The sequence below is a fragment of the Podarcis erhardii genome, assembly GCF_964252035.2.
Source record: "Podarcis erhardii genome assembly, chromosome: 5".
Taxonomy (NCBI): domain Eukaryota; kingdom Metazoa; phylum Chordata; class Lepidosauria; order Squamata; family Lacertidae; genus Podarcis; species Podarcis erhardii.
The window spans coordinates 55503332-55527561 of NC_138509.1; the positions used below are offsets into that span (position 1 = coordinate 55503332).

Genomic DNA, 24230 nt, shown 5'->3' on the forward strand with positions numbered 1-24230 from the left:
CACTTAACAGGGATCACTCTTCGCTTTTAATCCTAATGATAATGAAGATGTTATCAAGTTAATGGATGCCAGTATAAGCCATTTTGTAGGAGCTGAGTTTCTTGTTCCAGGAAACAAGCACTGTGTGGTAAGGAACTCTTATTTTCCAAATAACAGAAGAGAGAACCAGTGTTTTTTAATGCACTGTCACAACCTTTGCCAGCTTGCAGTCCTCCAGATGTTTCGGACTACAACTTCCATTAGCTGTAGGAGTTGTGCTCCAAAATAGCTAGAGGCCACCCAGTTGGGAAAAGGCCGCACCATCATCTTGTGAAGGCTATTACAATTCAAGATTCCAAATGAAATCCGAAAACCTATTTCCATATTGATTGTTCTACTTTGACGTTTTTATCCTATTCATTTTACAAAGCACTATAAGCAGTTGGATAAGGCAGGCTGTAAATAAAAACTAAATACAGGCAGTGACCGTTTTTGGTTTGTCCAATTGACACACAATCACCGATGCATAGGTCGTTTTGGACCCAGAAGAGGGCAGAATGGGGGTGTAATGGGGCAGGGTGGGCTTATGCCTGCTCTGCCAAATGTACTTGGGGGCTGGGAACGAGACCCCTGCACAAAAATGGTCACCACCTGTAACAAACAAATACAGTGGAACCTTGGTTGTCGAACTTAATACATTCTGGAAGTCCGTTTGACTCCTGAAACATTCAAAAACCAAGGTGCGGCTTGCAATTGGCGTAGGTGCCCCTGAAACCATAGCCGCCAGCTGCATCGGATGTTTGGCTTCCGAAAAAGAGAACACTTCTGGGTTTTTAGTATTTGGGAGCTGATTTGTTCGTCACCTAAGCTGTTCGAGAACCAAGGTTCCACTGTAACTAACTGGTATTTTTATTTCAATGTACAGTGGTACCTCGCAAGACGAATGCCTCGCAAGATGAAAAACGCGCAAGACGAAAGAGTTTTCCGTTTTTTGAGTCGTTCTGCAAGACGAATTCCCCTATGGGCTTGCTTCGCAAGATGAAACGTCTTGCGAGTTCTTGCGAGTTTGTTTCCTTTTTCTTAAAGCCGCTAAGCCGTTAATAGCCGCTAAGCTGTTAATAGCCGCTAAGCCGCTAATAGCCACTAAGCCACTAATAACCGAAAAAACCGCAAGATGAAGAGACTCGCGGAACGGAGTCTCTTGCAAGGCACCACTGTACATAAGCCATGCAGTGGGAGCTGTGCTAATGAGACCTGCTTTAGTCCTGCTGCTAGAGAAGAAGAGGATGAGGCATTTCACTAGTAAGCCAAACATAGGAGTAGGCAGGGTTGTGCTCTCCAGACCTTGCTGGACTCCAATTCCTGTCGTTCCCAGACAGCATGGCAAGTGGTCAGGGATGATGGGAGTTGAAGTCCACCAACTCTCTTTATACTGAAACTCTTGGTGCAAAGTTGTTGCATCCCTTTGCTGTGGTAGGTAGTTTAAGCACCACCTTTAGATGTCAGGCCTCTTATAGTTAATCTCACATGACTCCCTTTTGGAATCGGTGCTTCTGGACTGTCACAGTTTTGTGAGAGGGATTCAAGTGCATACTAGAGGGAACATTAGGTTTGTGCAGTTCAACTAGATTAAAGGGGTCTGCCATCCTAGAACAGCAGATCAAAAGAAACTGGCTTAGCAAGTAACAGGGAACTGCACTAAAAATGGCGGGACGAATGAATTACCAACAGGAAGCCATATAAACATGCTACAAGCAAATCAGGATGAATGTAAAATGAATGGCCCTTGTTGCATAACTGCCCCTAAACAAAGAAGGAGAAATGCTCACTAAAAGGTGGACATAGTGTAGCCACAAGTACGCCCTCAGCCACAAGGTGTGTTAGCTTGAGTGTCAACAGATTGCTAGCTTACTTATTTTCTCTAGGAACTCTGTTTTGTTTTGTCTATAATAATGTCCTGGGGGGGAGGGGGAGACCAGATAGACTGGATAGCGCATCTTTGTGTTTAAATTTGGAACTGCTCTAGTAACATAGAAATGGGGTTTAGGATCTGATATTAAAAGCAAATGGTTGCATGAAGCAAGGATCTGAACCCTCTTTCCTCCTATGGCTTAACACCACCTTGCCCTTTTCACTAAATACTTTCTCCCTCTTCAGAGCCAGAGTAGCATCAGCTTCAGGTTTCAGATTCCCAGATAGGATCAAAGTGCCTGGAGAGTAGTGCTGATGGGAGATATCCCAGGAGCCCGGTCGGAAGCTCGCAAACTTGCTTTTGCTTTTAAAGTTGGATCCAGCATACAAAATTGCTGCCATTACATCTGTTGGCTCTTAAGTAAACTTGTTCAGTGCAAATAGAGCACACTGGTGTGCATAGCTAGTATGTCAAGTCACCAACCTGATTTATTTTCAATTGTTGCTTACAGTGTTTTTCCCTCTTATATTGTAGTCTGTAGCAGGATCAGGAGAGGTACATGTTTGGCAGTTGGAAGATGGTGCTTTTGTCAGCAAGCTATGTCTACATACCTTGGTATGCACAAACAGAATCTGAGTATGTAATTAATGAGACATTTTATCTGTTGTCTTATTCAAGCCAGCAATACATTTGGTCCAGCAGAGAACTAGAGTTTTGAGAGAGACCAATATTATTTTTCCTAGTAAAACAGTCTATCCAATAGAGCTTTTGGTATAGAAAAACCAAGAGTACTCTGATGGTACTTAATGAGAAAAATGAAAAAGAATATGATATTATATATATATGGATTCACTGTTTGCTATTTTACAAAGCATGCTTTTGAACTTCTATGGAATTTTTTAAAAATTCTGAAGTTGTTTCATATGCAAATGTGTCAAGAATAAAACAAGAAGAATTATGTTAACTAAGTATGGCCTAATAATGATCCATGCGTGATTGATAGGATTCTTTTTCGAAACCCCATAAAAGTAACTTGCACTTGAAAAACTAAGAATCCTTGTCATTGCCATAAAATGTTTCTTAAGATCCTGTCACGGTGAAATTCACTGTCATTTGTTCTTTCCATAGGTCACTGCAATGGCCTGTAGCCTTTCATGTTCATGTGTCACAGCGGGAACTAAAAAGGGCCAACTTTACTTTATAGATCTTACTGCCGTTGAAACGCCTAGGGTGGTTCACCGAGTTTCCATTTCTGAGCATCCTATTCAATTTTTGCAGTAAGTATATTGAGAAAGCAGAGCAAAAAAGACTGCCTGGGCTCAAACACAAGCAGGGGGCCCACAGGATACAAAGGGGTCAGCAAACCTTTTTTGGAGGGGGCCAGTTCACCTTCCCCCAGACCTAGTGGTGGGATGGACTGCACACGTGCGATGGAGGCAGCTTCTCTCTCTCTCTCTCTCTCCCCAGCCCCTCCCCTCCCCCAAACCTAAATCCGGCCCTGGTCGGGCACCAGCAGCCTGTGGAGGGAGTGACAGATGCCGCCATCTCCCTGCCATAGCAGTTGCCATATTTCAAGACAAAAACAATACTTAATTAAGCATGGCAGCCCCCATCCTCTGGAACTCTGCCTATTTAGATCAAGTAGGCACCGTCACTCTGCTATTTCGGGTGCCTGCTAAAAGCTATTGTGTTTATACACACCTACTCAGATGCTTAGAAAATTGGAGTAACTTTAGTCTGTTAACTTATGTATGCTTTAAAGTAGGGTTAATTTTTTTTCTTGATTTACTGTTTTATCTTTTGTAAACAGCTTTGTGGGTTGTTTTTTTTAAACAATCAAGCAATGTATACTTTTAGTGAAATAAATAGTTAATAAATAGTTTTTGATGTACTATATTTGTTCCTTTTCCCTCTCAAGCTATGAACAAAGTGGTCAGTTTCTCATAACGTCAACAATAAATGGATATATCTTTATTTTAAATGCTCTGCCCATGGAATCATTTCAAGTCCTTGGATACGTAGGTAATACAGTACGTTCAAAATTCATGGATATTTGTTGCCTGCATATGCTAGCTGCAATATTTCCAAATGGTAATGGATATTATTTCCTGAGCATTTTTAAAGAAGATGATACTCTCTAGAAACTGAAGGTTTTACTTCAAAATAATAGTTTGTCTTAAGGCTGAGAGAGAATATCATCCGGCCTGTGTACTATCCACATTTGAAGGAAATTCAGTAACACTGGATTTTTGCTAGCACCCTGTGAATATTTGCTTTAGTTTCCTTAAAAATAAATAAGTGTCTGCATAGCTTCTATAGCTACAGAAGAAAATCTGAAAACACTATGGCAGGTAATTGGGGGAGGGGGGCTGTTTCCTAAAGGCTCTTTCTGTTCATTGGAATTTTGAGGACCAACTCAATTTTTTTTAATGGATTTATAATAGAACTGATATATATCCACTCATTATGACCTGGTGTATCTCTCATGTTGATTTGTTTTTGGAGTGAGCAAGCCTAACTTTACGCATAACACCCTTGCACAAGGGAGCTGTAATGTGCGTCCTTGAGTTTTTAATAATAAAGTGGTGAAAAGAACTGTTATCGGCACTCCTACATTCTTTTATAAGACTGAATGCATTTGTTAGGTCCCCAGTTCAGATCAGGGTCATGGTGCTGGCAAAGAGAGATTTAAACCAGCTTTCTAATTCTGGTTTGTCCACCTTCCAAGCTGCAGTTTGCAATATGCTTAAGTTGTGTAACAAATTACAAGTGATTAAGAGTGCCTTCAATTGGGACTAGGTTTTTATGTGTATATGTGTGCTATAAAGTTGACTATCTTCTACTTCCAATATTGTTGGGAATCAGAAGTAGGAAGTGTGCTGTTGTAGTAAGGTCCTGTAGTAAGGTTTCCCATAGGCATCCAATTGACTATGGCAAGAACAGGATGCCTGGATAAATGGGCCTTGCGCCTAATTCAGCAGGGCTTTCCTTATGTTCTCAGGTTTTTCCCTGTAGAGAAATAGTCACAGACAAAGAGGCCCTAATTTCAAAAGCTAGTCTACCTACCTCTTTACTTGGTGTTACCTTCCCAGAGCTCCTAATATATTGTACGCCAATAGAAGGAATATATCATTGTGATTCTCTACCTTGCTTGAAATACTGATTTCTCTTCACTTTAGCAATGACCAGTGAGATTCTTGATATAACTTCAGTCTATGATGTAGAAAAGAATTCAACTGAAGTGATTGTACTCCTTTGTCCACCAGAGATCAAAAGGGCACGAGTGGAGATATTTAATCTTCCTTCAAAGATTGTTCTGGGTAAAAATGAAATACCGTGTGAAGTTCTGCTACAGTTGTGTCCTGTATTAGTCATTTTTAAAAATCACATATGCTAACTGCAAACCCATTCTCCAGGTGTGGAGCCCTTCCTTGCCAAAATGGACCATCTACACACAGGGGTGGGGGGTGGTATTAGCAGACTAATGAGAACCCCAAGGTTCACAACAGTACAAGCATTATTTGGGGTGGACTCTAAAGAGGGGAGGGAGAACAGGACTTGCAATATTCTGTGATCATGAAATGCTGGCTAACTGGAGGCGGGAACAGAAAACTGGAGTTGGGAGGGTGGGAATGGAATGGAACATCCTGGGAAGGGATGTGGCTAAGCAGGAGTACTCCACCACTCTGCACATTTTGTTGTGGGTACTTCTAATTCTTTCTCTCTGTGTAGGGTAATCACAGAGAATGAAGGGAATCTAGCATAGTAGAACCAGGAACAAAAAGCAAGAAAATGGAGAAAGCCTTTGCTTCTTATCTCCATAGTGTCTCATTTATAGGGAGAAGTGTGAGGATGCACACTTTGGGCTTGTCTACACTTCCGCTTGTCAAGTGCCAAGAAAACATGGGTCCCAGCTGTTCTCTGTTTGTCCCATGCTTTCTAGGCATGGGTCTGAGTGGTTTAGCTGTTGTCCTGCCATTTTCCCTTAGAAAACCAGCTTTTTAGTGTTAAATCAGAGCAAACATCAATCCAGAGAAAGCCTGATTGATGTTTGTTCAATTCAGCAGTAAATGGGGTTTTCGCAGGGGAAAACAGAAGTGTGGATGAGTCCTTTGTACAGATATTCTAGAGATTCAGGCTATAACTACACATTTGATTGAGATTTAACACTTATCATGTGCTAATTACACATGCTATTTACACAAGATTTAACACTTATCATGTGCTATTTACATTATTATTTTTTAGTGAGAGATAACTACTGACATGGAAGTAACGTCTTTCTCTCTTCCCCATCCCACTATGAATCTTTTTTTTCCTGCAGAAAATGATGAGTGTATCAATGAAAGAGGGCAGTTGAAAGAAAGTGTCATTCAGACCCGTGGGTATGAACTAGAATATGCTCTAAGTTCTGTGGTCAAGCGGAAGGACAGCACAGTGTTTGGCTATGCTAGCCAGGCACCTTTCATCTGCAAATACCATCTTACGGCAAAGGTATGATCCTGTTGCACAATAAATGAGGTGACTTAAGGCGGTCAACCTAGATGTGAAATTTGTTAACTGCATTTCCATTTATTTAAGCTCTTAGAATTCACAGCCTAACAATCTGGGCCCTACAGCAGTAGAAAGAGGGTTTAACTCGTATTCCCATTTTCCTTATGGACTCCCCAGTTTCCCAAATCTGACACTTTATCCTAGATAAGTAGCTATGTGTGGCTTTCTCAGTGCATCTACCATCTTCTTGCAGGATGCACACTTGTAGTTCACAGGAGCCTCGTGCTTTGCATCAATAACAATCTCTGTGTCCTTGATGCTGGCCTCAAACCAGTCTGCTGTCCTTTTTTGCTAAAGGAGAACATAGCTGTGTTGTAGGTTGCCTCTTTGATGTAGTTCTACCTTGCTTTAGTGCCAGTGCTTGTTCGACGGTATCGGAGAAGCATTCACAAAGTTCAGGTATGGCTGTTGCAGAAGTGTTGATTTGAGGCCACACTTTCTGCTTTGTGCTGTCCATCTCTTTGGCTGGAGATGGATCTTGCTCACCACCAGGGAGTGATCCAAGTTTAATAACATGTCCAAAAAGGAACTAGTTCCAGTTCATGATCTTTCATATACAAAATGAAGTAGTTCCTTCATGTTGATTTCACAGTTCAAGTTCATCCAGTTGGTCCTCAGTAATTTTCCTCAACATTCAGAATGTTGCAAGCTGCTGTGGTGAAGTATAAAATAATCAAGTTGGAAGTAACTTAAGGCTGTACATCAAGGGAGAATGAACTTGAAGATGAACTAGAAATTGTTCGGCGTTCTACACCAAAATGAATTTAATTCTCATTCAGTTCACCTGCAATTACGGGAAATACTTTCAGGCATAGTTCAGAGATTTCTTTAACTAATTTAGGACACTTCATTAAATCAATCTATTTAATTCCAAGCACTGATGACATCACTGGCACATGCCAGGGCCTGGCAGTCTCAGTCCCTGATTGGCATTCGCATAGTAGATAGGAGATTCCCTGCCATGCTTCAAAGGCTCTGTTTGCAAAGCCAAGAGCTGTAGTGGGGACTGTTGGGTTGACACTGAGCATCTAGGGAACCTGGTACTCACAAGAACTTCACGGGGCCAGCAAGACTGTAACGTCCTGGAGAGCAGCTCCAATTTTTCCTTTACATTTAGTACTGGTGAGTTGTATGAAATACAGAAGTGACTTGGTTTCTGCCCAAGAGAACTACATGTAGGGTTGGCAGTAAAACCTACTACAAACAGCAGTCCCCATAAATATTTAACATAGCCCTGTCTTAAGTCTTAAAAATTGTCCATCCTCTTATTTTCTTTTGTTTTCTTAGCTATTTTACATGAGGATTCTTGAATACTACCACAATCACATCTGCTATGTAATGTTACCTGTTCAATTCACAGATAACCTGGAAAGACCAGCCAATCATATTTGCAGAGAAGACGACACCAAGCAAACAGTTTGGACGGGGTTTCCTGGAATTGTCAGCGCATGGCAAGTGGTTAGCTTCAGCTTCAGAGAGTGGCCTCTTATTTATCCATGAAGCTTCAAATCTGGTATTTGTCATAGTGTGGCTCCCATTAACCTTTGCTTGCCAGAAGTATTTCATAGGTGCTTAAGCTAACTAATAAAATAATCTATGCAGCTTAATCTTTTATGCACGTATTATTCCAATTTTAACCCCTCCAGTAACACTATTAGTGCTACTAATAGCAGACTGCTGACAAAAGAATATCTATGCATTTTATCTCACTGGTCTCAGTTAAAAATAAAATACCACTTTCCCCCCTTTCATTCAGTGATCTGTTTACAAACGAAGCAGTCTTTATAACAGAACAACATGCTCACATTAAAATTTGTTCATAGTGTTACTGTTTCTTCACATTTCTATTATTTGGGTACAACTTAATTTAGCTTAATGCAGGATTGGGTCTTACCCATGGCATGCAAATCTTTGTGTTTTGGCTCTGGTTTAGGCAGACCAGAACACAAAGGACTGGAGGCAGGTGACATAACCTAAGATAGGAGTTCTGAAGATGGCAGATGGGAGAAAGGAGGATGCATGAGTTCAGCAGCTTCTCCAATGGCACATTGTACAGACTAAGTTCACTGTTGTCAGAGCTTTATAGGTCCTTATCAGTGGGTGCAGATTGGCCTTTGAGTTCAGCTGATGTTCTTCAAGTTCATCCTGAAGCTATAAGTCATTGTTGAGCTATGGAACTCTGTCATGGTTTTGCTGAAGAACCACCCTGAACCACATTGAACCATGCTTAAGAAACTAGGAGCTAACCATGAGATGGTGTGCTTTTTGTCCCAGCTCCTCCCTTGTCATGCATGAATTCCCCAAAACATTTCTGATAACCTTAACCATGACAAGGGGCTATATTTATCAGTTTCAACCTAGTTAATGAGAATCAGGTTCCCTCTTAACCAGCGTTTGCAGACCTCCTTCAAATTCCAGTTAGCATTAAACATGGTGCAGATATAACCCTTAATCAAAATTAAGATTGTCATGGTAAATATGTATAACTTGCAATCTGTTGGAATCAGAGGCCTTTTTGGGTATTATTCTGAAAAACTTGTGTAAGCGGGGGGGGGGGGGGGAGTTGCACACTCTAGCTTTCCCCCCCCCCCCATGCCTACCTAATCCCATGTTGAGCATAAAGATCAGTTTGGGTTTTCTAAACCTGCTTTTAGAAGCTTCCTCACAATCAGAATCCTAGTGTTATCAGGGTTCCTGGTCATAAGCAGGCTTTTAAGCACATTCAGCTGAAGAAGAAGAAGAAGAGTTTGGATTTGATATCCCGCCTTTCACTCCCCTTCAGGAGTCTCAAAGCGGCTAACAATTTCCTTTCCCTTCCTCCCCCACAACAAACACTCTGTGAGGTGAGTGGGGCTGAGAGACTTCAAAAAAGTGTGACTGGCCCAAGGTCACCCAGCAGCTGCATGTGGAGGAGCGGGGCATTCTGTGAGCCCTCCTTCAAACCTTCTTGTGAAACATGAGAAGTTTGTGGATGGCATGGGTCTCACCAACATGCACAGACATTGAAGATGGGACTGGTGTGCAAAATCCCCTACACAGTGTTAAAACACAGAATAATGCCTGTACAGAGCTAGGATCTTACTTCTTTCCAGGTATGAAAGAGTGAAGTGTTTCCTGCACTTTCAGAGCTTCATCTGCCACAGCCATCAGTGAGAAATTCATGTGCATGTGACGCTCTAAATCATGGCCCTTGTCTCTAAATTAATATTCAGCTTTTCTCATTTAAACGTGAATATAGTGAACCACATACCTATTAAAATGGACATGGCTGCAGAATGTGTTTTAGATGCATTTATTTCTCTGTTGTAATCCTTCCAAAACTCTTTGGTCTGATGGGGTACAGATTACAACAATTAAATAAACTGGTCAAGTACTGACATAATGTTTCCAATCTCTCTTGTTTTAAAAATAAACTTTAAAATTTTTTAAAATGAGAACAAAATGCAAACAACATTAAACATACTGATATAACTGGGGTGTAGTGGCGGAGGAAAACTAGAATGGATAAGAGGAAGGGGAAGAAAAGGGAAAATAATACCCTACATTAATTGATGTGCTGCATCTTTCATCAGTATCCAAGGCATTGAAAAATTACTTTATCTTAATCTTCTAAAATATATCTTCTCCACAAACTTAATTGGATCATTGGGGGTCTATGTACCGTCTCTGTTGTATTGATGTACTGTATATAAAAAAATTTAAACCAAATAGCATAAAAAACATCTGATTTAGATTCTTTCCTAGTTACTTTTCATTGATATGTGAGATACTCAGAGAGAGCTGTATCCTAGATTCTACCAGCCCAATCTCTTCACCATAGTTAAGAGAATAAAAGCAGGCTGCGGAATCTCAATGTCCCTCTCTCTAGAAGGAATTCCTTGATTATCAGGTAACAGTGGTGTTTTTTTTCTCTTCCTACTTAAGGAGGTTCTGACTCGTGAATACTGCCATTCGTATCATGGACAGGGAATCAGATCTTTGGCATTCTCACTGGATGGCCAACATATTCTTGTAAATGGCATGCAGGACGGTGCACTTGTTTGTCTGAAATGGAAGTATGTATAAGCTGAAGAATGCCTGTATATGACATAAAAAAGCCTTTCAGCAATTCATTTCCTATTCAACAGAGCAATTTAAATACTTTTATATACTTATATCTCTATTATTTGACCCCAAACAACTAGTTTTATGTCAGCTAAAGAAGGGCAACTAAGGGTCTCTCCTGCTTTTTTTGGTAGGTGTGTTTTCTAATGTGTCATTTACAGTATACTGGATTTCCCCCACATTTTTCTGCTTTATTAGGTGTTCTGCAGTGCTTCCCAATGTTACTATATTATTGCTATCTGAGTGGCGATGGAGGGTGGGACTCTAGCACCATAGCAAAAGAAAACGTGCATAAAACTTGTGAAGTTGGTGGTGTAAAAATTTACAGGATTTTGGGAGGAAGTAGAGCAACATGCAGTGAATGGAAATGGAAACTGCAGGTGCAAACAGTATTGAAAGTGGGAATGCATATAACCATCATGAGCACAAATCACCATGAATTGCAATAAGAAAGATGTCTGGAATGGCTCTAATTTAATTGACATGGGCTACTATCCTGACCTTTTATTTTTGAGCAAATAAGCATTGGATTTAGATATAACAATCTTTTGATCAGTCCATTAATTATGGTGGTACAACCTTACCAGTTTCCTAGTCGTTTAATTTCTCTCTCTCTTTTTTGCAGGAAACTGGGAGAGCGCAAATCAAAGGAGGCCACTGACTTCGGAGCTTACCTTCTTAGCAACGTACTCGACAACTATATTTTCCAAGGAAATGCACACCTAAAGACCATGCGAGAATGGGCAGTGGCATCAAGTCCCATATATAAGTTATCATTGGATAGCATTTCTTCTCAGGTTTTAAGACTTTTTAAATATACTAGTGTGGTATTTGAAACATAGGTGCTATATAGATCCGTGATGTGCATGTATGGAAGTTGTGGATGAGTTACAGTGCATCCTCGATCTGTTGTTAGAGGATGTATGGAGAAAATGACCGATGAATGCTCTGGATAAAGTGATGTGATTGGTGGAGGTATTGTGTGAAGCTGCCATAAACTAAGCTTAGTAGGAATAAAATACAGAATTGATAAAGATATATCTATATACATATATACATATACATATATATATATGCATGCAGAAAGGGCATAGGGAACTGGGTATGTTTGTATTCTCTTTCACTAGATTTTAGGACCATCTTCCTGTTCAGCTTATTGGAATGATGAAAACTAGTGAAGACTGGCAGCTCACTGGATGACCCAGACCTGTATTGTCAAGCTATTGGGGAAGACAAAATGCGATAGCCAGGGCTTGACATTCTTACTCATCCCCCTTGCTATGGTGACAACCATGTTCTGTTGACAGATAAGCCTGAAGCTTCCTCCCAATACTGGAGCTACAGAGGAGGGAGCTCAAAACATGAGCAGGTTCTGCAGTATGTTTTAGATCTTCATTTCCCGCATACAAGCAGAAAGCAAAACAAATGGCTATCTTCATACTATGGTTCTGAACTAAAGACGGACAATGGAGAGGCTTGTCTCTGAGCCTTCCATGCAGTTATAATGTCTAATGTGCTAGAGGAAATAGAGCCCTGGATGCTTTCCCCAACCCTCAGAAGCTCTGAACTGCAGGGAATTGGCTGAGAGTTCATTTGTTCCTGACCTCATTTTGTGCAGCATGGTATCACCCCATGAGGCAGGGGCATGTCCTAATTATGAGAAGTTTGTGACTGGCCAACATGGCCACCCAAAGGATATTGGCTCCTTGCTGTAACCCAACTATAAGCATCCTGAGCTCTTTGAAAGAATGGTAAGATAAAAGTGATAGAGGCCATGGATCATCATTCAGTCCCACTTGGTATTGTCCTCCCTGGCATTATGCGTCTACTGTTGTGATGATGTTTTAGTAAATATAATGCTTAGTATAGTTCTAATCCCTTTAGAAGCAAGGAAATGTGATGAGTGGCAAAGGTTTGTAGGGCTAGGCAGGCCCCAGACCAGCATAATAGTGAACTTAGTTTTCTGATTAGTTTCTATAAACAATCATTTTTATACGATAATAGTAACAACCATGGTAGTCTGCTACCAGCATTGGCAAATCTTGATGGGAGTCTGTGCAGAGCAAGTAGTATAATAATTATTTCATTTATTCAGATTTATTTAAATTTGCACTCTCCCATCCTATAAGAAAAATTAAGAGAGCAAATGTCAAATATCTTAAAATGAAAATTCAGTATATAAAATGGAAATAAAAAAATACAGTACTAACATATTTTGGTGGCTGAAAATTCTGAAGATAAATTGATAATAGCTCCTGTCTTTCTTTCTTTTTTAAAATAACGTTGCAGAAGGCATCATTTATTGATACAACAGAACAAGATGAATACTTTCTTCTGACTCAAGCAAAACCTGAAGAGACGACATGGTTGCACCAGAAAGCAGAGATGGTAATTTGTCCAGTGCTGCAATAAAGTCTCGGTGGCAACTGAAATGTGTTTTGGTGTCGTGCTGCTCTGTTTTTAAAGCTGCCCCAGTATCAAAAAACTGGTAGAAATCGCTTGGGAATGAAAACCAAGCAGCCTAGGCTATGTATGTACCAATGCCCCTCTTTTCATTTCTGTTTCATTCCTCTTTAGACCAGTTTGGACATTACCAATCTGGTTGAAAAAACATGGTTTGCTGAACCGGGAAGAAGCAACAAACTTGAGAGCCCACTCCTCCCCAGTCACTTTTCCTTTTGCGTGCCTAGCTTCCTGATTTGTTTGTTTGCTTTGACATCCAAACCTGCAAAACTGAGCCACAGTTTCCCAGTTTGGATACCATAGGAAATCATGTAGTCTGCTCCTTAATGAGAGGATTATGGAAAGGCAGGAGAGGGTGCTCAAGTTCATAACAAATTATCAGTCCAACAAACCAGGTTTTGTTGGAATGGGAATGTGGTGTCTGAACCAGATCTTTGTATCAGAAAATTCATTTGCTTCTCTCAGGAAGTTTGCAGTCTGCACCATTAATAGCACAGGATTACAAGTGATTGGGACACTTACTGTCAAGCAAACCTGCTGGTTGGTCACCCAATCACTCACCACTGGCGCCTGTCCTTAGTTCTGTTCTAGCCAAGTTTTTTGACTGAAACTACAGGCAGTAAGATTTTCACATTACAGGGGCGCTTGAAGCAAAACAGGAAGTGCTGCACTGCTGCCAGTGCCACTATACCTGCTGCTGTGCCAATTTTGAGAGATCTCATCCAGAATCAAGCCAATGTCAGCATTGCTTTTCCACTGGCAGAGGTGGAAGGGCACCTGCAGGGGGCTTCCGCTGCCTTAAGTGGCGGCCTCACCCTGCCTGATTCAGAAAGATGGGTTAGAAATCAAATGAATGATTAATAAACAAACATCCCCCCCTCTCTTTGTCCTTCTCTCTATTACATCCTAGGCTATGAATGTGGAATCCAGAAAGTTTCATGGAAAGAGAAGAGAAGTAAAAAGCAGAATTAAACAGCTACGCAAAAAGGTGTGTGTTGACAGATTGTCAGAAGCATTTTCAGGGCATTGCCCTTTAGCTTTTCCATAGCCATAGATAACACTGCCCATTTCATAGTGGCTTTTAAACATAGCTTTAAACCCATTCTCCTAACCTGAATAGGAGCCATTATCCCCTAATGACTGGGAGCTAATATGGGCAGAAAAGATCAAATGGGTCATTTTCACAGAGTCAAAACTCAGTTGCAGCTGCATATAAAGGGCATTTAAGAGCAGACCCGCATCTAATGTGCCACTTAGGGAGGAATTTCAAAGCTTGCATCTTTATTCTGCATTTTATCATAACATACAAAAAGCGAGCCTTGCATATCCTGCAGCAGTAACTTAGGCTGAGGTTGCCTCTTATATGTGGAGAGGACACTTTTGGCTGGAGTCAGATGCTTATTCCAACTGTCTTGCACTTGGGTTTCCTTCTGCCTTCATGAGATTAGATAACAGTTTTGATGTGTACTCTTAAAGGCTGATTTTATTACAGCAGGTAACTGGATGCCACTGTAAATGTTTCCATTTGGTTGCTGCTATGTGCAAGTGTTGATTACCACATAGACTGGCATGATCATGTGGAGTTTCTTTATGCCAGTATCTTGTGTTCTGCTGCTCTACTTTTTATTATTTGATATATTTTATTATTACAATGGTTTCTGTCACTTATTTTAATGACTGCAGTTCTCCAGGGTGTTTTATAGTGGGAAAGTGTGATGAGAGCAACAATATCCTTCACTTTTGGTGGTGATGTGCCTCTGAATACCAGCTGCTGGTATTCAGCACAAGTCAGAGAGGGCTGTTGTGTTCAGGCCTGTTTGCATGCTGGCCTGATTATTTATACTAGTGAACATAACTAGGACCATTGTAGAGAATCTTCGTTTGACAGAACCATTCCAGGAGATAAGCAATTCTCACATGTTATGGCCTCCATTAGGGAGCACCACATCATGGAGCCATTTTGCCCTTAGACGTTAGCGATGGCAGTGGTTGTCTTCAAAAGGGAATATTGTCTTCTCAAAAGGGAGTGTAATGCCCACTAATAAGATCACGGGAGGCATATGGGTGAGTGTCCAAGCTGCAAGTAAGAGCAGAGCCAGATGCCACATATTGGAGTCAATGCAATGCAATACACCCTGGAGGACATACAGAGGCTGTAAGTCACTGTCATGGACATGACTTCCCACAGTCAAGATGAGCAGTCTGAGTGGGGGGATAGTCAGTCAGAAGAGGAAGAAAGAGACTTGCCTCTTTCTCAGCCAACCGAAGGCAGTGGACTACAGCCCCCCTTCTCAGAAGGAGTAGAGACTGTACTTTATCAGTACAGCAAGAGCAGGCTGGACGGAGGCCAGTTCTCTGAGGACCAGCCATTAGTCACCTAACAGGGAAGGGGGAACTCTTCGTCAGAGGAAGAGGTGGGAGATAACCCTGAGATTCCCAGCACTCACAGAAGAACAAAGGTCAAGGAAAAGCATCAATCAAAGAAGAAGAGGGGGGCACTTTCGTGTTTCCTGTTGAAGGCGCAATTTGAGCTCAGATGCCTCAACTTCATGTTGATGGACAGTCGCTAGTGTGAGCGGCTCTGAGGTTAATGGTTGTACACAATAAATCTTCTTGTAAATACAACTACTGCGTGCTGATTATCTGAGCCAGCAGGCTGCCAGATCCTGACAGTCACATAGATCCCAAAGAAACAAAAATATGATCAGCGTATTTCCTTATTAAGATATTCCAGAACAATTGTGCAAGAGGATGAACTTTTCAGTTATCCTATTAACAGTGTACAGTGGTACTTTGGTTTTTGAACATAATCCATTCCAGAAGACCATTCAAGTTCCGGAACGTCCAAAAACTGAAAACTCAATTCGTAAGCCTCAATACAGAAAACTCAATATGGAAAGCTCAATACAGAAGCTGTGTGGCATGTTCAATTTCCAAGGCACATTAAAAAACCGAAGCATTTACTTCCAGGTTTTCGGTGTTCAAAAACTGAAATATTCGAAAACCAAGATGTTCAAAAATCGAAGTACCACTGTATTTGCACCAGTGTAAGTCTACACAGCAGGACCGGCAGCACTTAACCATGCTGATCAAGTGTGTGTTTTATGGGTTCTAGCTGCAGAATTTGTGTGGTGGCTGTTGGGACTGCTTTTCCAACACCTGCATGGAGAAGGAGCAGTGTCTAAATCATTCCAAACTTTAAATGCACTATGTACCTCCTACAGTTTCATAGGTAGATATTTGCTGATATTAAAACATGGAGATGCAGACTTCCCAAATACTTTAAAGCACAAAGTGGAACTCAAAGGCTGTTTGATTGCAGCTTCCTCATCCATGTCTGCTGTATTTTTAGACAAGCATGTTGCACCTTCACTTTTTACAAACACATTTTGAGCCTCCCTTACTTATACTTTATCATTTAAAAAAACAGATTCAGGATATGATGTTTGAAAATGCAATGGTACCAAAAAATGAGATGCTGGAGCAATACGAATTCAATCTGGATGTAGAAGAACAAGACAGACAGCAAGTGCATAGTGAAGCAGAAGTGGCAAGGGTAAGGTGAACTTGTGGGGAGAGATTGCTGCAGAAAAGAAAGAAACATTGGGGACAGAGTAAAGAACTAGAACACAGGAACACCAAATGCTGGCCGACGCTTTTAAAGTTACCTAAGGCAGGGGTGGGGAACCTTTTCTGGTTGATGGGCCAGATCCTTATCCCCATGCCCTCGGAGAACCAAACTTGGCAGGTGGCAAGCTGTATCCACTCCATCACCAATCAAACAAAACCCCACACTGTAATCAGCACACATTCTTATCTGCAGGCAGTTATCTTAACAGGACAAGCAGACTGACACAGGTAAACAACACACCCAGCTCTTGCAGGCTAGGAGATCAGGCCAGGCAGGGGGCAGGGTGGTGCAAACCAGCCCTTTCCTTCTTAGTCCTCCTGTAGGTTTGCTTAGCACATTCTAATATATATATGATTTTCATGTAACCTAGTGGAATTTGTATCCTTCTCATTTGCTCTTTCTATTATTAAAAAAAGGTAAAGAAGGATATAGAGATGGAAAATCTGGCCAACTGCTATTTACGTGAGATCATCAAACAAGAGTGTTGGGATACCATGTTGGTTAAAGGGCGTTCAGTTAAGGTAACATCTATTGACTTTTTATTTCAGCTTGGTCCTGTTGTAATTAAAGCACTGAAGTAAAATAATTAACAGAGCAATTCTATACATGGCTACTTGAATTAAGGCCCTTTGCTTTCAATGACGCTTACTCTCACATAAGTGTACATGCAGGATACTGTTCCATGAGCCAGAATATCTCATGGACAAAACTCAATAAAATATTAATAATAAAAGAATGGCAGCAAACACTATTGGAATATGCAGAAATGGCAAAACTCACCAGAAGAATAAGAAATCAAGATGACAGAATCTTTAATTTAGACTGGAAATCGTTTATTGAATATTAAAAAAAAATTGTAAACATATACAATCATTAGCAGGATTAATGTAAAGACGTGCAGTGAGATAAAACCAATTTCGAATGTATGGGATAATTAATAATTAGGCGTAAATTAGAAGATGCAGTTAAGACATGAATTTAAGCAACTGCAGAAAGGGTGGGAGGGAGATCGAAATGGAGTATTGGAATTTGATGTAAAATGGGAAATGATAAGTAAAATTTATATAAAAAAGCGAAATCAGAATAAACATAGTAGGAGCTAAAAAAATAAATGAATGAATAATAACGAATTTGAAACCTATGCTAATTAGGAGAGAACTGGACTCAGTTCTGGGTCCAAATGACATGACAAGCTATGATAACCCAGAAGCAAAAGTTGCCAAACTCCTCCTCTCCATACATGAAGAGGGGGCTTGCTTTGGCTTGTTCCTGCTCATTCACATTGCACTAAATTGTAGTCTAGCAGGCTGTGCAAACATAGCCAAAATATTAGTTGCATTGCATCATAGTGACTTAAAAATTAATACATGGGGTTTTTTTCAGGCCAGAGATACTAATCATAGCTCAGACAGAACTGATCAAAGAGGAGATTTTTGCAAGGATCTAGAGAACTGTGGGCAGCCTAGAAAAGCTCCAGGGCCTTGGTGAAAAATGAACTATGCAATCTCTTAGTTTGTCTGCTCAAACTGTGGGAAGTCTCCCAGTCCCAACAGCCCATAGCTGTTGAATGAGAAAACCCCAGGTTCAATCCCTGCTATCGCTAGGTGGGGCTAGGGAAGTATCCTGACAAACCTGGAGAGATGCTGCCAGAGTTGACAACACTGACAGGGGGAACAATGGTCTGACTCAGTATGATAACTTCCCATCTTCCTGTGTAAGGCTTCTCCATATTAGCAGGTTATGACTTAGAAATCTTAATTTTGTTACAATTGGCAGGAGCTGACATTTGGATTGTTGGTGTAAATTTTCAAATGAACGGACAGAGCTTGCACGTCAGTGTTGAAAATTTTCTTGAAGTAACATGAAAGAATCTCACCCACAGAATCTTTATTTCCCCCTTCTCCACCCAAAAGGCCTTCCACTCATCCTGCGAAGTTCAGAATTACCCAATGAAAGAACAGAGTCCGGAAGAACAGTACATGTTGGAGAGAGTTTGTTATTTAAAGAAGATTGAATCAATAGATCTAAAGGTAGAATCTCTTTACTGCTACCAAAAATAAATCTCCATCCACATGTTAAGATTATATAATAGCCCTAATGTTCAAGGCCATCCTCTTAGAGGTTTCCCATGCTGAATGAAATGATATTGTTCATTTTAAACCTTACATCTCATAATTCAGAATTTTGCTCTTAGAAATACTCCCTCATTAGCTCTATATACTTAACCATGAATTTAAAACAATTGCATCTACTATGTGTCTGAGCAATACAGACAGAAAACTCCTATGAACAGTACATATGAAACATAGCAATTCATGTTAAAATACTCGATCTCCTTGGAAACCTATAACATGGAGCACAGAAGTCAGTATTCCCATGAGCTGATGTGCTTACCAGTTCTTCCTGGTAGTTGCCCTGAGATTACTGCTACCCTGACTATTAAATAAACTACTTTTGTCAGAGTTTAGGGCCAAAACAGATTTCATGTTACTCATTAATTGCACGAGTAGCATCTGTGGTGGGGGCCACTTTGGATCAAAACAGGGGGATGGAAGAGAGTAGGACCTTGGTCCTGATCAGAATCCCTCCCTCCCTCCACCGCTCCCCTGGCAGCTCCTTTGTGCATGAGAGCTTTCCTCCAAATTAAATATCAGTTGCGGCTGAGGGTCTGCAGGTCAGAACTGTGGAACTGGGGCCAAAAGGTTAAAATAAATCTCCTCCATCCTATAGCCCTAATTCAGATCAGGGTCCCCTGCAGCTCCCATTTACTTTCTGAAAATTTGTGCAAAGAGTTGTTGAATGAGAAATGTCATTTCTGTTTGAGGCCAAAGGCGTAATGTATACTATTATTAATGATTCACTGTTCATCTCCAGAATTTCTCTTCATTATGCCCTTCCTGTATTTCTGCTTTTCCCATCCCCAAACACGAAGAACTCTAAATTAGACAACTGAGGCTAGTAGCAAACACCTGTAATCTGAGGCACACTTCTAATGAAGTAAGCTTGTCAAATATTCCTGAGCTATGTAAACTAATCAGATTTCCACAAACATTGTTTCTTTATTCTATTATTGGCATCTTTTCTTTTTTCCGTGAGACTCAAGAGAGGCTCCAGGGAATCCCCCATCCAAGCACTGACCAGACCCAGACATGCTTTGCTTCAAAATGTTTGCTTGCCATGTGCCTTCAGGTGATGCCCTGTTCATTTTGTTTTCAGGCGCTCACCTTGCATATATGTATATTTTAATCTGAAAAATTGTTTCATGCCAAATTCTCGGATATGTGTTCTGTAGGATCCATATGATTTTGGCACCATGTGTTCAACTGTTCTAAGCTGCTGTGTTGTTTTATACATATCTAGCTTCGAAGGCAAATCGTTGAATTTGAATCTCAACCTTCAGTCATTGAAGGGGAAAAGACAGAGGAAGGGGAGAAGCAGGAAGAAGAAAAAGTAGATGCTCTGGTGGGGAGCCTGAGTTCACTTTATGGTGGAAATACATCAACTTTATACCACCAGCTAGAAGTGCACACTCGAGAGGAGAAGATTAATCAAATTCTATTGCTACGGGTAACTTTTTCATAGGTGTTTGCTTATTATTTCATTAACTATATCTAGTCAAAACTGCTCTTCAGTGTCCTCTGATGGGATAGGGGTTTTTGCTGCAAAACTGTTCATAATATCTTATTTCTTTGGAATTTTGATCCTTCATTTACTTGCTTTTTATACTCTCTTTTTTATAAAAGGGAATGACAGAATGCAGGCCACATAAGCAACAAATGTGGCTGCCCCATTATCACAAATTTTGCTTGGAACCTGTTAATTGCTCGGAACATGCTAGAATCCAAATGATATTTTAAGTCAGTTAATAATATTGATTAAGGAGAGTCCATCTTTGATACAAGGACTGAAGAAGATTGTCTTCTAGCTATGTAGTTCTAGGATTCTATTCAAAGGATAGTATAGTATCCTTTGAAAGTCAGTAAATATGAAATCCCTTGTCAGCTTAAATTTATGTGGCATTTGAATGTGCTCTATCTATCTATCTATCTATCTAATAACCCATCTTTTCTCCAGGGAGCTCAAGGTGCATACATGGTTCTCTTCCTCCCCATAATTAATCCCCACATCAACCCTTTGCCGTAGGATAGGCTGAGAGGCAGTGACTGGCCCAAGGTCACCCAGTGAGCTTCATGGCTGAGTAGAGTGAAGGCTCCTGCCTGATATTTACAGGCAGGGAGTTCCAAAGTGTAGGGGCTGCCTCACTAAAAGATTGATTTCTTACAAGTGTACAACAAATAGTATGTGGCACCTGTAACAGTGCTAGTTCCATAGACTGAAGCGGTTGAGTGGGCATGCTGTTAGGAAATAATTTTATTACCACTTTTGTTCCAGAGTATAAAACAAAGCTGACATTCTTTGTTGAAACAACTTCTGTTGGAATTATGCAAGATTTTGAGCTTCACAAAGCTCTTCTTTAAGCAGAATGAGGAATGAGGAAACTGAAACAATGCTTTTGAGTGTGTATTACAGTGGTACCTCTGGTTACAAACACTTCTGGTTACGAACGCTTCAGGTTACGAACGCTTCAGGTTCTGAGCTCCGCTAACCCAGAAGTAGCTGCTCCCGGAAGTAGCTGTCATTGTGGGGACTAGTCTACGGGTTTCATTATGCGGTTTAGAATTTTACCACATAGCTTTTGCAATATTGCTGCCATCTTCTTACTTGTTATTTCAGAACATCATTTACAATGTGAAGTGTCATTTCAATAAGGAGTTTGATGCAGTCATCCGAATGAAAGACCTAGAAATTGCACGTGTTCAAGAAAGAAACGTTAGAATCGCAGAGATCCTGATGCAGCTGGAGCTCCAAGAAGAAATTTGGGTGCCAGTTCTTTCCGAGAAAGAGAAGCCAGATCAAGCACTGATCATTCTGGACTCAGAGGTCGAGTATATAAAATTCAGATCTTTCTTGCCTTGAACACTAAAAGTGCACGAGTAACCAGAGGAGCTGCATCCCTTCAAAGAGGATTGTACACATCTGGTGACATTTGTCATGGCATATACTTTGGCCCTGGTATTCCTGGGCAAGCAGATGGGGTTACTTGCTTGAGTGCAAGGGTGGGGAACAGGGTCCAGATGCAGGCTGGATCCTGAGCTTCCCCAGCAGGCTGCTAGGACAGATGGGTGGGGCTGCCCAATTGGCTACTCAGTGTGTAATCAATCCCAACAGGGCTTGAGGTTCTGCTTCAACATTGTGACCTTGAAGTTGTACCCCTTACTGTAGAATGTGGGTATTTTAGGGTATAGACTCTACAAGGCCATAAGAGAGTCCAGTATTGTTGTCAAGCAGGGATGCTAAGAAAATGACTGGTATTTAGCAGGTAGGGCGGGGACGGTGAATTCTCAGACAGCCTATTTGCTGAAAAAGCTGAATCTGAACGTTTTGTCTTCACAGATCAAAGTGGAAAAGTACTTGACCCCATTGCAGAAAGCAAAAGAAAAAATTATGTCTAGAGTTCACTATAAACGACGTCTTGCTGCTCAGGTAGTTTGGTGACAACAGGGTTTTATTTTCTAAACTTTTCACTTCTCTCACCTCATGCTCCATTTCTACATTGTTACGTCTTACTTTGTTCTCGCTTTCAGGAGGACAATGCAAGAGAGCGTGGCCTTATGGACATGATGAATGGAGTCCTTGAAATAAAAAAGGAAGATATTTTAAAGATGGTGAGTCCTGTTTTTATCGACTCATAGCTAAAGTAAGACTTCACATGACAACAAATAAATATAGCATTAATCTCATAAAGAGAGACCTCAAACACTTGTTCTAGGAAACTGATATCATTCAGCACTAAAAGTAGCCCTGAAGCTAAGCAGTGCTTAGATAGGTGTGGCCACCATGGAACTACATGCTGCCTTGGGTTCTATGACTGAAAAAGATGGGATGTAATTGTAAGAAAGTAAACAATAAAAATAGATTGGAGGGGTATTGACGTCTCTGTGGCTGGGCTTCCCCCCTGTGGCGTGATAGTGAATTAACTCCACTCAATATGCCCCAAGAACTCTCCACTCATGTCTTTTGTAATGAAATGTCACTTGTGTCCAGACTCTGTGTGTGTCCAGACTCTGTGTGGGGTAGCACCAATAAGGCAAGTTTTTCCTATAACTGGATGCACAAGGCATCCCCAGTTGTCTTTCCCCCAAGTAATCAAAGTGTACCTAAGGGCAGAACAATAACCTCTGTGGCATGCAACTAACAATAGATCAAGGACCCCAAATTTCACATTCCCATACTTATACAGGAAAACAGATATGTTGGTGTAACGTGAACTAGGACATGGGTAGGCTTGATAACAATGAAAATGACTTTGAAGAGGCAAAATGCTTCCACTTTTGATCACAAACCAACCAAAATTCCCTGTGACACCTGAACCTGGGAAACTCTGGTTCATTTAAACTATGGTGAGAATGAACCAGGATCCAAGTGAGGTTTCAAAACCTTGGTTTCCCCCCTCAAATTCTAGTATATTCTAACCACAGGTCCCCGAGTTCACACCCATGGGAGAGTGTTGTTAGTTTAAAATTAAAAGAAGCAGGTTTCAGTCTCCTTGAGGGTGTGGTATAGTGGAGAGGAACTGTACAAACCTCAGGCTTACACAACAGCAGTTCATTGATTATTTCCATCATGATATTGAGTGTCACCAGAAAGTAACATTCTGAAATTCAAGGTATACATCCTTTAAGCATTATAATGTTAGTAAATATCCAGTGCTGTTTTTGAATCTTTCTCCCACTTTTATATATTCAGGAGATTCCAGCACCTGCTTTTACAGTAAAACAAGAAGCACTGTGGAATGAAGATGAGAGAAAAATATATAAAGAATATGAGAAGAAAGTTAAGGAACTGAATGAAGAGAGAGAGAAACACAGAAAGGTAAACAGAAATAAGATGAGAAGGAGGATTATCAAGGTTCTCAGCCTTTAAAAAGTATTTCTACCTACTTTAACTAAATCCAAATCTAGTATGATTAGCTTGAAAGTTTCTATGATGAGGCAAAATGAAAATGTAAACAATAACTAGCTTTCCAAGAATTGGGTATTGTCATGTTGTTAAAAACTATCTTTTCAGGTTTTTTTACTCAAATTGTAACTGAACAGAGTGAATAATTAGTTATAAGCACAACAGTATTAGATGAGCAAGAAAAATAACAATCTTTGCCTTGCATTTTTAGATTGAGAAAATCAAGTTGCTATTCATGGCCTGTTTTCACAACTGGACAATTCACATTAAAATTAACTCGCTGGAAGTGAACAAGTCTTAATGTAGTGAAGTTCTCAGTCAGCTGGGATGACCAAGAAACCTCGTATTGCCTGACTTAAATGTTTCAAAGGAACAATTAATGTTGTGAAATAGGCCTAGAACTAAAGAAAATTGCAAACAAAATATACGGCATGGGATATCTTTAGGTTATTAGTAACCTGGCTAGAGAATACATTAATCACATCGGAAATGGGCATATTTAAGCCAAACTGTGGCTGCTGAGAACACCAGCCTTTGAAAACTGGAGACAGTTGTCAGCTGGACCCA

General features: G+C 40.6%; 1 protein-coding gene across 1 annotated transcript in view; it reads left to right on the forward strand.

The window, feature by feature from the left end:
* Window positions 1-24230, forward strand: part of CFAP43 (cilia and flagella associated protein 43) — a 46122-nt gene that overhangs the window by 13874 nt on the left and 8018 nt on the right. Inside the window, exons 10-28 of the mRNA XM_081863375.1 lie at window positions 11-127; window positions 2426-2506; window positions 3020-3168; window positions 3810-3913; window positions 5071-5211; window positions 6216-6385; window positions 7806-7958; window positions 10370-10500; window positions 11175-11346; window positions 12839-12937; window positions 13923-14000; window positions 16443-16568; window positions 17060-17164; window positions 18557-18673; window positions 20004-20210; window positions 21378-21584; window positions 22098-22187; window positions 22289-22369; window positions 23451-23576. Of these exons, the coding sequence (XP_081719501.1) occupies window positions 11-127; window positions 2426-2506; window positions 3020-3168; window positions 3810-3913; window positions 5071-5211; window positions 6216-6385; window positions 7806-7958; window positions 10370-10500; window positions 11175-11346; window positions 12839-12937; window positions 13923-14000; window positions 16443-16568; window positions 17060-17164; window positions 18557-18673; window positions 20004-20210; window positions 21378-21584; window positions 22098-22187; window positions 22289-22369; window positions 23451-23576 (2454 nt within the window). The remainder of the gene's footprint in view (window positions 1-10; window positions 128-2425; window positions 2507-3019; window positions 3169-3809; window positions 3914-5070; window positions 5212-6215; window positions 6386-7805; window positions 7959-10369; window positions 10501-11174; window positions 11347-12838; window positions 12938-13922; window positions 14001-16442; window positions 16569-17059; window positions 17165-18556; window positions 18674-20003; window positions 20211-21377; window positions 21585-22097; window positions 22188-22288; window positions 22370-23450; window positions 23577-24230) is intronic.